Source organism: Carettochelys insculpta, chromosome 2, assembly GCF_033958435.1.
Source record: "Carettochelys insculpta isolate YL-2023 chromosome 2, ASM3395843v1, whole genome shotgun sequence".
NCBI classification, from domain to species: Eukaryota; Metazoa; Chordata; order Testudines; family Carettochelyidae; genus Carettochelys; species Carettochelys insculpta.
Genome location: NC_134138.1, coordinates 227,666,958 through 227,680,023, shown reverse-complemented (window position 1 = coordinate 227,680,023; position 13,066 = coordinate 227,666,958). Strand labels below are relative to the sequence as shown.

Below are 13,066 nucleotides of genomic sequence, written 5' to 3'. Positions count from 1 at the left end.
TGCACTTGGGGCATCCTGTGTTAGAGGCGTATTAGCACGTTTAATCCTCAAGCTGAAACACACTTCAGCATATGAGTAACTTTATTCTTCTGCATATTCCAGCTCAATTGCATGGGGCTATTCCTATAATTAAAATTACTTAAATATGTAAGTGTTTGTAGGTTTGAGGCCTTAATGCTTAATTTGAGAGATGCTTTGACCTACACAGGACTGGTGAGTGGTCAACACAATTTTTGGGCTTACTATTTTACTATTTCATGTGAAAACAGGTAATAGGTTTTGTGTCAAAATTAACTGCAAGAAGCAAATCCCAAGCACTGTTACAGGCTGGGGACCAACTGGTTAAGTAGCAGTGCATCAGAAAAGGACCTGGGGATTACAGTGGATGAGAGGCTGGATGTGAGTCAACAGTAGACCCTTGTAGCCGAGAAGGCTATAATGGCATATTGGGGTACATTAGGAGAAGCATTCCAGTAGATCTAGAGACATTGTTATTCCCGTCTACTCAGCAGTGGTGAGGCCCCATCTGGAGTATTGCGTCCAGTTCTGGGACCCCTGATATAGAACAGATGTGGACACATTGGAGCAGGTTCGAAGGGCAGTGAAAATGATTACGGGATTGGAGCACGTGACCTATGAGGGAGAGGCTGAGGAATTTGGGCTTATTTAGTTTGCAGAAGAAAAGAATGAGGGGTGATTTGATAGCAGCCTTCAGCTTCCTGAAAGGGCCCTCTAAAGAGGATGGAGACAAATTGTTCTCAGTAGTGATGGATGGCAGAACAAGGGGCAATGGTCTGAAGTTACAGAGGTAGAGGTGTAGGTTGCATATAAGGAAAAACTATTTCACCAGGAGGGTGGTGAAGGACTGGAATGCGTTACTGGGAGAAGTGGTGGAATCTCTATCTCTAGAGATTTTTAAGTCTTGGTTTGACGTAGTCATGGCTGGGATTATTTAGTTGGGGTTGATCCGGCTCTAGGCAGGGGGATGGATTAGATGTCCTCTTGAGGTCTATTCCAGCCCTAGAATTCTATGATTCTGTGAAATACATAATCTAAGTTGCTAAATAATTGATTTCTTCAAAATCATAAGATGTGTCTTAGTGAGTGTTTTAAGGATTATTTTTAATAAATGCAGGAGGATAAAGGAGGGAAGCAGTTTGTATTTGAATCCATTAATTACTTGTAACATTCTTAAAGATTTGGGATAATTCATGTTTTTTGCTCATAATGAGCACTAGTCTCCAGATGGTCTATTTGTTATACAGATAAACTGCATTATATTGCTATTTTTTGAGTTTCGATTTTACTAGTTTGTGTAATATCTTTGTTAATCAAAGTTACCTTAGTAACATATTTAAATTTTTAAATGTTTTTGTGTGGTGTTTAGTACATAGATTTCGTATACATTTTTATCTTGTTAATTATAGTATAGCTGGTCTTATTGGTTGGGTAATTTTTATGACCACTAATATATACAGCCTTTGAGAGAATAAATATCATGCTTTGAGGCATCTGCTGATTGGTTCAGAAATGAAAGATTTTTGTATCTGTATATAGAATTTCATAGTTGTCCCATAAAATTAATGGGATTTTTCATCTTTGTCTAAAATCTTAGAATGTTTTTATGATGTAAAAAAAAGTTCATATTTTTATTTCACTATTTTTACTTTATTAAAAATGAAATTTATTAATAAAAAGACTTTTATTTTGAGGTACCCTTATTCTAATATTCTTTTATTCAAATAGAATATTAGTTAAAATTATATTAAAGTAGTAGATATGCAGTAAAACCAATTTAAGTGAATCAGATTATGTTCTGTAAGCAGTAAATGCTAGGGGGATCCCAAAGCTATTTTCAAAATATTTTTTGTATAATTTGATTATGACCACCTTTTTTCCTGGAACCACCGAATAAATTATGCTCAGTTGCATTTGTGTACTTGTCACCTGTTATGTCCACTTGCCCAACTTCAAAGAAGGTCTGACATTCTTAGTCTGCAAGCAGAATCCATGCAGTGAAAAAGCCAATCGTATAAATATTCCCACTTATTTCTGTGTTTAGTAGGCAGGCTAGCAAGTTAGTGGACATAAAATATGTGCCATTTACACCCCCAGTTTACAGTACAGATACATTGTTGTTACCCTCAACCTGAAATTTTATATTTTTTGATAAACCTCAAAAATAGTTTTGGGTACTACTGTTTCCTAACTATCAGTGCCTGTGGTTTTACAATCATACTCTTTTTAGCCCTTTTAAAAAAATTATTTTGTTTTTAAGTACAAATTGTCACATTCCCAAACAAGCAAATTGAAAACAGTGTTTTAACCACTAATTCTGAAATATTTTAACTGTAGTAGATAATAATTTAAAAATAGATGGCCTGTCTTTTTAAAATCTTGATTTTATGCTGAACGTATGCTAACAAAAACATTATAGCTGTTTCTGAAATGTTAACTAAATTCACAAGGAAAATATTTGCTTTTTCATTGATAAAACAGAAAGAAGAATAGATTGCGTATTTTAGTTTTCTGCTTCTATAGATACCAGGATTTTGTTTGTTTGGTATTGATGTAAAGTCATTGACAGGATTCACAGTACCATTCTTCGTTTTATAGCTGTAAACTCCCCCGCTCCCCTTTTCCCCCTGACCTAATTGTCTTCAGATATTCTGGGATTTCATCTGTTTCTGCAGATAAGAGTTTATTCTTGTAACCAATTCAGGCACTCATAAGCTGATTCATTGCTCCCAGACCTACATAAATAGTTAGGTTGTTTAAGAAAAGACAGTAATCTCTGCAAAACATTCTCAGTTATGTTTTGCCTAGAAATACATTAAACAAGTTTCATGAGAAAAGTATACAAGAATATCTCCTTGATCTTGTTGAAAAAATTGGGCAGATATTGAAACCCTGCTGTTAACAATTTCAAAGAAGGGCTCCTATTGCAAACAAATGTTGTTGAGTGCTCCAATAATGTTCTATTTCACTGGAATTTTCTTTCAGTCATAGGACAGAGTGTAATAACAAGCATACTGTCTCAACCTGCCCAGGCTCTAGTATATGACACAAACTAAAAATAGAGGGGATAAAGATAATTTATGTAGGAAAATTTAAAACAGGGGCAGTCAGTCTGTCAGGGCAACTATATAATAAGTTCCACCCTTTTCATACAAACTCCATATAGCTCTTTATTTCCCTTCCACTCCCATCACTAATCAATCAGAGGCCATGTCTACACTAGCCCCAAACTTTGAAATTGCTGTGCAAATGGCCATCTCGAAGTTTACTAATGAAGAGCTGAAATACATATTCAGCACTTCATTAGCATGCGGGCGGCCGCGGCACTTCGAAATTGACGCGCCTCGCCACTGTGCGGCTCATCCCGACGGGGCTCCTTTTCGAAAGGACCCCGCCTATTTCGAAGTCCCCTTATTCCCATCAACTCATGGGAATAAGGGGGAGTTCAAAGTAGGCGGGGTCCTTTTGAAAAGCAGCCCCGTCGGGACAAGCCGCGCGGCGGCGAGGCGCGTCAGTTTTGAAGTGCCGCGGCCTCCCGCATGCTAATGAAGCGCTGAATATGTATTTCAGCTCTTCCTTAGTAAACTTTGAAATGGCCATTTGCATGGCCATTTTGAAGTTTGGGGCTAGTGGAGACACGGCCTTTTACACTTAAGTTGGAAGTGTTTATGCTCCTTTCTATTTTCCTCACTAGGATTTGACTTCTGCTTTTTAAAAGATGACTTTTTATCTCTCTCTGCTTCTTCTACATGCTTGTTAAGCCACACTGGCTCTTTTGTGGGTCCCCGTTGGGACAAGCCGCGCGGCGGCGAGGTGCGGCAATTTCGAAGTGCCGCAGCCACCCGTGTGCTAATGAAGCGCTGAATACGTATTTCAGTGCTTCATTAGTAAACTTCGAAATGGCCATTTGCATGGCCATTTCGAAGTTTGGGGCTAGTGTAGACACGGCCAGAATGATCTATACTTAACTTCTTCCATCTTTTTCCATCTTCTACTTACCACATCACATAGCCATGTCTATAATTCACCATAATTATCTTATGAGCACATTTCCTTTACGGTAAGATTTCCTCAAGCATATTGCAGAAATTGCCAGATCCATCACATTGTAGGATTTAGTTATACAGCATTGCTGTTACCAGTGACTATTTATACGACTGCAATGTTGTTGCAAACTTCTGTTGGCTTCATCAAATAAACTGTTTTGCAGCTCTCAGATTTTGCTTGATGTTTTAATGCATCTCAGAGGGACAGTTGTCTTAATTTGTAGCTTCATAAAAAACAAAAAGGCCTGTAGCATCTTAAAGACTAACAAATTTGTTTATTAGGTAATGAGCTTCCATGGGTAAGGCACACTTCTTCGGATTTTCAGCTTTGGACTACACAATTATAATCCAGGATTTATATGGTGGGGGAGGAAGGGGATAAAGAAAGAGGGGTCACCTGTCACTAATAGGACCAGTGGAGGAAGTAAATTAAGTTAAATGGGAAGTGTGCTGAATTTGAGGAAATGAATCATATGCATAAAAGCTCATGACCTAATAAATAAATTTTTGTCTTTAAGTTGCTACAGGACTGCTTGTTATAGAAGTACTGTTTGTAAATATTCTGACTTTGTTATAAGCTTACATTTACTTACTTAGATTTTTAGTTTTACTTAAATGCATATATTTATGTTTTATATTTGCATTTTAAATGTGACTGGGATGGGGGTGTACTTCTTATTTTAGTTGTAATGTACAGTAAAAGAAGGCATAAAATGTGTTAATTTTTTATTATTATATTTTTTTCTGTCAGGGAAACTTTAAACTGATTGGAGAATTAATGTAATCATGGCATAACGGCGTAAAAAAGTGAGAGGCTTTCAAGTTGCTATTTGAAATCCTTTTTAATGCTGATTTAATTTTTACTAAGTAACACTTTTTAACAATGGAATCCTTTATTTACAATTCAACACTCTTATCCTTTCAGTTCAGATGTTAAATTTTTTACCCTTAAAATCTTCTGGATGTCTTCCTACCAAACTGGGAAAGACCAGACTGGACAGTCTTGGTGTTTTTGGGGTTTTAAAAAAGAAAATTCAAATCATACAGATAAAACACATTTGTACTTATAATCAAACACTTTTCATGCCTTCTTTCTATTTTAGAAAAGTCAAATAAAAAATCCAAAGCCCATTTAAGAAAAATCCTTTCCGTGATACCGTCAAAGACTAGATTTTTCAGATAATTACCTTTTATGTGGGTGCAAAATTATTCTTTCACTTGATTGTGCCTGCAAAAAGCCTGTTTAGGGCTGGGTTGAAAATCTGTCCCTTGAAGTTGGGACAAGTGTTTTGAAATAATCATAATTCCTTTTGCATTCGATTGTTTATTGTCTGTAGGTTGCTATGGTGTTGATGGAGAGAGTGATTCGATTATGAGCTCAGCTTCAGAAAACTCCACTGAACCTTGGTTTTGTGATGCATGCAAATGTGGAGTATCACCCAGCTGTGAGCTATGTCCCAACCAGGATGGAATCTTCAAGGAGACAGATGCTGGAAGGTCAGGTTGTGGAAGTGATTATTCAAGTTTGGTATTAACATATAGTATTTAAAGTAAAAGGTAAATGTGTTAATATATGATTCTAGACCTATTTGCGTGAGTTTCATTAAGGGAATAGTTGGAGCTAATCTTTTCCCATTTTGATTTGAAAGGAAGTTTGTATTTTACAGTTCAACATTCAATTTTTGTATACTTTTAATATCCTTTATGTCCTCTATAATAGGAAAAGCCTGATTTGTTGATTTGAACATCCAAATTTATGGCCCTATAAGTTAAAAATAGACTGAGGTGAAGAACAGGTCAATATGTAGTTCAGGAGGCAATAAATCTTGATGTTCACAGATATATGCAGTCAGCATACATTGTTACATACATTAATCTATACTGAGAAGTCTTCCCTTCATGACCATGAATTGCTTGCTCAGAGTTGGGGAAAATCTGTTAAAGGACCAAGAAAATTAGAATTGCAAAAAGTTATTTACTTATTTTATGTTTTTCCCTCATGTATACTGCATTCACCACCAGAATATCTGGACTAGAACTTAGATTAAAGCAAAAGAAATACCTGTCTTTAGGCAGGGAAGTGTCCAGTCAGGGCCCTCCCATGCCCTTTAGTATCAAGGCTTAAAAAAAAAATGTGAGTAAAACCTTGTCAATAGATTAAATAGGAGAGGAGACCCAGCAATTATGGAAAACACTTAACAAAGACAAGTATAACATAATTTCGTGAATATATTCAGATTTGGGTGTAGCCGAACTTCTGGCAGCAATGAATTCTGAAAATGAGGGCCTGCTACTGCCAACAAGATGAGTTCTTTAATCTCACTCCCATTAGAATTTATCTGGAGTGTTTTGGGCAAACACAGATCATGTGATTGGTCAGAGAGGTCTTAGTTAGGCGTTGGCCAATTACGGTTTTGTGAATGTTAAATAACAGCTTGAATTTTACCCATAAGTTTTCTAGTAGCTATTGTGTAGCGTGGAGTATCCTTATGTGTATCCCTGGTCCTCACCTTGCTTAGATGCCAGAAAACTCAAGTCTTCCCAAGCCAGAGTGTGTGTTGCATGTGTGGTTGACAATGTTTAGGGTGCATTAAAGCACTATTCCAGAGGTAACAGATGCATATGGGAACATAGAGAAGTCTGCACTAGCAGTAAAACAAACAAAACAATCTTTTAGCTACCCCAAGATAGAGGGCCATTTCTCATGCCCTCAGGGATGCAAGGGACTGAGATTGCAAGCCATTTTAGTAATTGGAAAGGAAATGTAATAATTTGTGGGATAGACTCATAAGCTAAGTCTTCACATCTGGGAAGATAAAGGGTGCTGCAGTTGATATTCCAGAGTTTGATGTAGTGTGCTTGGTAGGGACATTTTAAATTGAACTTGGAGTGTACTGTCATCGGTACCAGTACTCCTGCCCCTCATCAGGAGTAAGGGAAGTCAACAGGAGCAAATGCTGCCATCAGCCATCTTCACCTTCCATTTTAGTGTAGACTTGACTTCATCACTTTTCTCTGTGCTGCCTTCCTGTCAGTGAGCATCATCTCAGTCTTGTCTATAGTCTGCTTAAGTCTATTGGCTTTCATTCTGGTGGTGATCTCTGCCAGGTAATAGGATAACAAGGGTCTCAGTCAAGGTCACTGTACCTCTTACCAGCACCACATTTTCCCTCATATCTTTTCATGTTCATCAAGTGGGGTAACAATATTAATCTCACGTGGGACTCTTCAGCCTAGAGCACTCACATGTATTTTCTAGGACGTATGACAGGAAAGAACAGGACGTCGCTAAGTGATTTTTTTTTTTTTTTTTCCCCCAGGCAGATCCAAAAAATAAGTCACAAACACTGGATGTTGATGGTAATAAACATTTAAAAAAATCCTGGCAGAATTAGCAATGCTGCCTGAACTCTGACCAGCAGGGTATCTTTGACAGTCAAGGTCGCTGCTGTTACCACACCATATGTACATATGCTTCCAGACATCTGAAACTTGTAGGATATTCAGAGAATTGGAGGGTTTTCAGATGTCGGGCCTGCTATCAACACTTTGGTTATCAATCTTAGCAGAGGAAGGGAATACGAATAGTTGGCAAGGACATTAATGTCAAAAGTTAGTGTTTTATCCCAGGCTGAGCCACTGTATCCTTGGGACTTGCGCAGGTATAACAGTCCTGAGGAACCTTATTAGCTATGATGATGTACGAGTCAAAGAACCAGGTGAATATCTGTTGTTGTTTGAAGTACTGTAAGCACCACTAACCTTCAAATCTTTGCAACATATATGGGTGTGAAATCATTTACAATTTCAGTGTGCCTTCACAGAGTGTTAATTTTGTATGTTTTAGTGCTATGTAATCAGTTATGTATTGTACAATAAAATAGGGTCTTTACTAGTAAATAATGGCATGGGCAAAGTACATCAAAGTTCCTGGTTTCTCCATTTTCAGGTATCTACTTTGTTTCTAGATGATTTTAATAACTTGCTATCTCAGACCCTTGGAGAGCAAAAGTGTTTGGTATTATAAAAGCAATCCAGTTATATTTGCACAAAATATAAGGAGGCAGTAAAAACTGCAGAATTAAATACAATATAGTTTCATTTTTACCTTTGATGGTAATCATTTTCTTTTGTGTTATGGCTCAAAGGAAGACCCTCTATCTGGGGGGAAAAAGTTTTAATTACACCGTTCAATACTTTCCATATCTGTCACAGGTATGTAATCATTCTTCAGTTCTCCTGCTATGAAATGTTATATAGATCTTGTATATAATGTGTTCTGAGGACATAGCTATGTTTTCTCCTTGCCATCTGCTTAACTTTCTGCTGTCACTCCCAGCCAAGGACTTTGTTTCATCTTACTTTTAGCTTTGCAGCTCAACTTGGTTTTCAGTTTTCTACTTAAGCTACTTCAGTAGTTGTCTGACCCTGTGGTCTTTGGGAGGTGAAATGCATTCAAAGTGAAGCCCTTAAAAATAGCATTGTGGGGGGGAGGCGGTTTCCACCTCCTGCAAAGTAAACATAGTGCTGTTGAGAGTAACATTAATGAGTTTAATTATTTCATGTAAAATTATGTTAGAGTATTAAGTTTCTTCAGGCTTTATCTCCCCTTTGTGCAGAATCTTCCCTGATAATAAAAGGCAATGTGAATTTAGTCTTAGGGGGGAGTGGAGAATGTTGCATACAAAGAGAAGCCTCTTGTTATCAGAAACCATGATTTTTAACATTGTCAACTGTGACATTTTGAAAAATAGACCAATGATTTAGGCCTTTATGTAAATGGGTTTACTCACATGCCTAAAATTAGGGCATATGCTTAAGTGAGTAGTAGTACTGGGGTGTCTAATGCTGCCAGAGACTTTAGTTGTAGTTACGATAGTAAGCACAGTAAGTTTGTTTTTAATTTAGTCTCCAGTGATTTGGAACAATTCATTTCTATGCAATTGGCAGTTATCAAATTTTAAAAAACAGTAATAGTGTTAGCAGAGTAAAACACACACATAATTTGTGCTAAAAAGAACATTAAGATTGAAAAAGTAAGTGGCCAAAAGCTAGGTATTGCCAAACTTAAGGTCGCCTGTGCAACTTTAAATAATCCCATTTGTATATGTGCATTGACAGTCTTTAATTACATGTTCTTAGTCTTTATAAAAAACCACTGAGTCACAAACTTAAATATGTAAGTGCTTAAATATTTTCTATACTACAGTGGATTCGATTAATGTGGGAACATTTGTTTTTGTTTGACTGATTCTCTGCACAGTATGGCAGTGTAGTCACATAAGATTCTTTTCTCCACTGGTGACTGCTGACTTTAAGGGCCACCGCAGCTCACTTCTTTTGTTGGCAATCTTGGACCCAAGGAGGATAGGCCCAGACCATGAAAGTAAGCAAATATAGTAATTAGGTAGGGAGAAGCTGGAAGAGGCATGGAGACATTGTGACATATATGGAGTTTTAAAAAATTGATTCTCAACCTGGGGGCTTGTCAGATTTTTTTTTCCTTCCTGAAGAACACAGATAACGTGCAAGAGAACCATTAGATTCAGTGTGAAACATCCCTAATCCTCTTACTGCAGGTGTATGTCTGGAAGATTCAGTAAATCTTCTAGACTGTAAGCTCCTTTAGGTAGGAACTGTTCACTGTTACGTTTCTATAGTGTCCAGTACAATGGAGTCCAGCCTGGTTGAGGCCTTTAGGCATTACCATGGTATAGATGTTCAATAGCAAAATCTTTTCTCCTCCACCAAGTGCCACCATTTTAGAGGACGCCTCCCTACGTTAGACATGCACCAGTGCTTGTTATGTAAAATTACATATAGTTGTAGCCCAACCTGTTCAATTGCTTTTCACAATGAAGTCAGAGTAATTTCTCTTTTTGCTAAGTGAAAGGCGAATAGTTATTTTAATGAAGTGTCTGCTTTCTCTAAAGAATCTTTTCTTTGCCTTAACTTTGCAGTTTCATGAACATGAAAGTGGTTTTTAACACCTTTTTTCCTCCAAAAAATGTTATTCTAGCATGAGAATTTAGTCCAGTCTTTGTTTTGGGTTGATTTTTTTCTTCTTCCTGAATCAACATTTGTCATCATTATTCCAAGCAAAATGGATGGTAAAGTAAGAAGGAAGATTATGCTTCTTTGATTACGTAATTTGTCTTAATTACAAGGTTCTAAAACGTGAAGCTAAATGAGCAGGAAAATATTTAGAACTGGTATTAAATACAACTGAAACTGCCTCAGCTGTGAACTTGACTAACTTCTGTATGTGTTGTAATAATGATTCAGGTTAGAGTTCGCACATAGGTGGCTGAGGAAATGAGGCACTGGTGTGCCAATCGCACTGAAATGGCAGTTTAAATCTGTAATACTGTAATACTTGTGTGACATGTACTAAAACATTTTGAGAAGGTCAGTATGAAGCAAGCAGCCAGCTGTTGGGTTTATCATAGATAAACTCCTACAGAGTGCAGCAGCATTTAATACACCAGTGGAGCATGAAAAAACTGTGCAAATTAAATTGAGGAGCAGCTGCTTGTTGAAGATGTGTATCTTTATATTGAACTCTGCAGGGTGCATTCGGAAAGTTGTATTAAAACTTACTATCAAAAAATCTTAAACTAAAACCTTGGCTTTTTAAAAAATAGATAATTGTGAAGATGTGAAACTATTTCTCTACTTCCCCTTATAAAATGTTCTTAGTCTAACACATCTGAAACCAGTGCTATGGTGCAAAAAAAGAGAACGCATAGACTCAGAATGCTTTCAGTAACAGAAAAAAACCCCCAGACCTTTTAACGTGATCTCAAGGTTATGAGACTTCTGCATATATCGTCAGATGGCATTCTGTTGAAGAATGGTATTACATGGCCATGACACTTGAGACACACACACACAGATTTTTGACACCCAAAAACAACAAACATTTTGAATTGTTTGAGATGTACCTAGATTAAACAATATAGTTTGTTTAAGAAAATGAGAATACTTTGTGCCTTATCATGGTTAGCCCTGTGTACTGGTGCAAGAGGGTAGAGTGGGGATCAGCTGCCCATTAAATGAATGCATCTTGCCACTTCATTTTCAGTGGAAAATCAGGTTTACACAGCCTACTCCATCTCCACCCTGCAAAGGGTACAGGCAATTTTGTTTCCAGCCTCCTATCCAGTGTGCAGTGTCTTGGTGCCTCACGGTGCATAGGCTCTAAGGCTACGTCTACACTAGAAGATAGATTTGATTTTTAATAAATTTGATTTTTTTTTACCTCATTCCTATGAATTCAAATTTGTGTCCACAAACCTTCTTGAAATTCAACCCATTGTTTGTGGTGTTTCCATGTCCCCATTGCCCTATGCAAGCTCAACAGCATGAGTAGTTCATTGTGGGTGCCTATCCGCACCTTAGCCCCAGTTGCTTGTGGGTGTTTCCTGTTAGAATCCCAGAATCCAAAGCACTGTCCCAGAATTCAGCCCTCCCCCAAACCCACCTGAGTTCCCTGTGCCGTGTGTCTTTTGCTGATGTTGGCATAGTGGTGGGCAGCTGTGCCATCAGCCCTCCCCCAAACCTGCTGGGTCCCTGTGCCATGCTTCCTCTGCAGGTGTTGGTGTAGCAGTGGGCAGCTATGCTATCAGCCCTGTCCACCCACTCCCAGTTCTGTCAGCTGCGCATCTGGACCCTTTATATGTCCAACATCAACGTAATCAGATTCACCATTGCCACAGTAACATGCTACCTGAAGCTCCTGTGGCACATGGCAGCGTGCACCTTCATAGTTCAGTATCCGAGGGGTAGCCGTGTTAGTCTGGATCTGTAACAGCACCGAAGGGTCCTGTGGCACCTTATAGACTAACAGAAAAGTTTTGAGCATGAGCTTTCGTGAGCACAGACTCACCTCATCAGATGCTGGTCATGGAAATACCTGGCCCTGCAGATTTTCATGACCAGCATCTGATGAAGTGAGTCTGTGCTCACAAAAGCTCATGCTCAGAACTTTTTTGTTAGTCTACAAGGTGCCACAGGACCCTTCATTGCTGCTTCATAGTTCAGTATGCCAGATACAGATTCAGACCTCTCCAGTCTTGGTTAGTGACTGTGTACTACCCTGAAAAAGACAATATAGACATGTTGGTGATGGTTCCTCAGTTGATAGTAGACTTCCTGCTTTGGAGGCTGATGCTCAAGTGTTCTTCTCGGGGGTTTCGTTCCGGGCCACACAGCCTTCCCTGTCACTAGCTACCAATGCTTCAAATCTAGGGTGGGGAGCCCATCTGGGGAACCTCTAGACCCGAGTCATCTGGGACCGGTCCAACCTATTGCTTCATGTCAGTGTAAGGGACATGAGGGTGATATGACTAAGAAGTGTGACCTTTCGGATGCATTTGGTGGGACACTGTGTTGATGAGTACAGACAACACAACAGCAACAATTTTATCAACAAACGGGGGTGGCACGTTCCTCTCTCCTTTGCCAGGAAGCCCTGAAACTGGGATTTTTGCGTACAGCATTCCATTCACCTCCCAGGGTCTTACCTACTAGGCACTCAAAAAGTCATGGTAGACGATCACAACTAGTCATTCAGGGACCACGAGTGGTCCATTCACCCAGATGGAATGGGATCAATTTTCCAGTCCTGGGGGCACCACCAAATAGATCGCTTTGCTACCCACTTAAACAAGAAATGTGTCAGGTTTTGCTCTTTCCAGAGCCACAGTCCAGGGTCACTAATAGAGGCGTTCAGCATATTTTTGGGAAGGACCCCATATATATGTGTTTCTTCCCATTCTGCTGATTCACAAGGTCCTCCTTAAAATCAGGTTGGACCATACCACAGTAATCCTCGTAACTCCAGCATGGGCCAGACACCATCGGTGCACCTGCCTGTTGGACTTTTCCAAACAGAACCTGATCCCACTTCCTCTGCTTCCAGAACTGCTTACTCCAGAAGATGGTAAGCTTTAGCACCCCAACCTTCAGTCTTTACACCTAATGGCATGAAATTGCCATGG

General features: G+C 38.7%; 1 protein-coding gene across 5 annotated transcripts in view; it reads left to right on the top strand.

Moving 5' to 3' along the window:
- The window catches only part of PHF14 (PHD finger protein 14), a 286,072-nt gene that overhangs the window by 40,226 nt on the left and 232,780 nt on the right, over nt 1–13,066 (top strand). For all 5 annotated transcript variants that reach the window (XM_074984682.1, XM_074984680.1, XM_074984679.1 and 2 more), the window contains exon 5: nt 5,402–5,561. In XM_074984682.1, the coding sequence (XP_074840783.1) occupies nt 5,402–5,561 (160 nt within the window). The remainder of the gene's footprint in view (nt 1–5,401; nt 5,562–13,066) is intronic.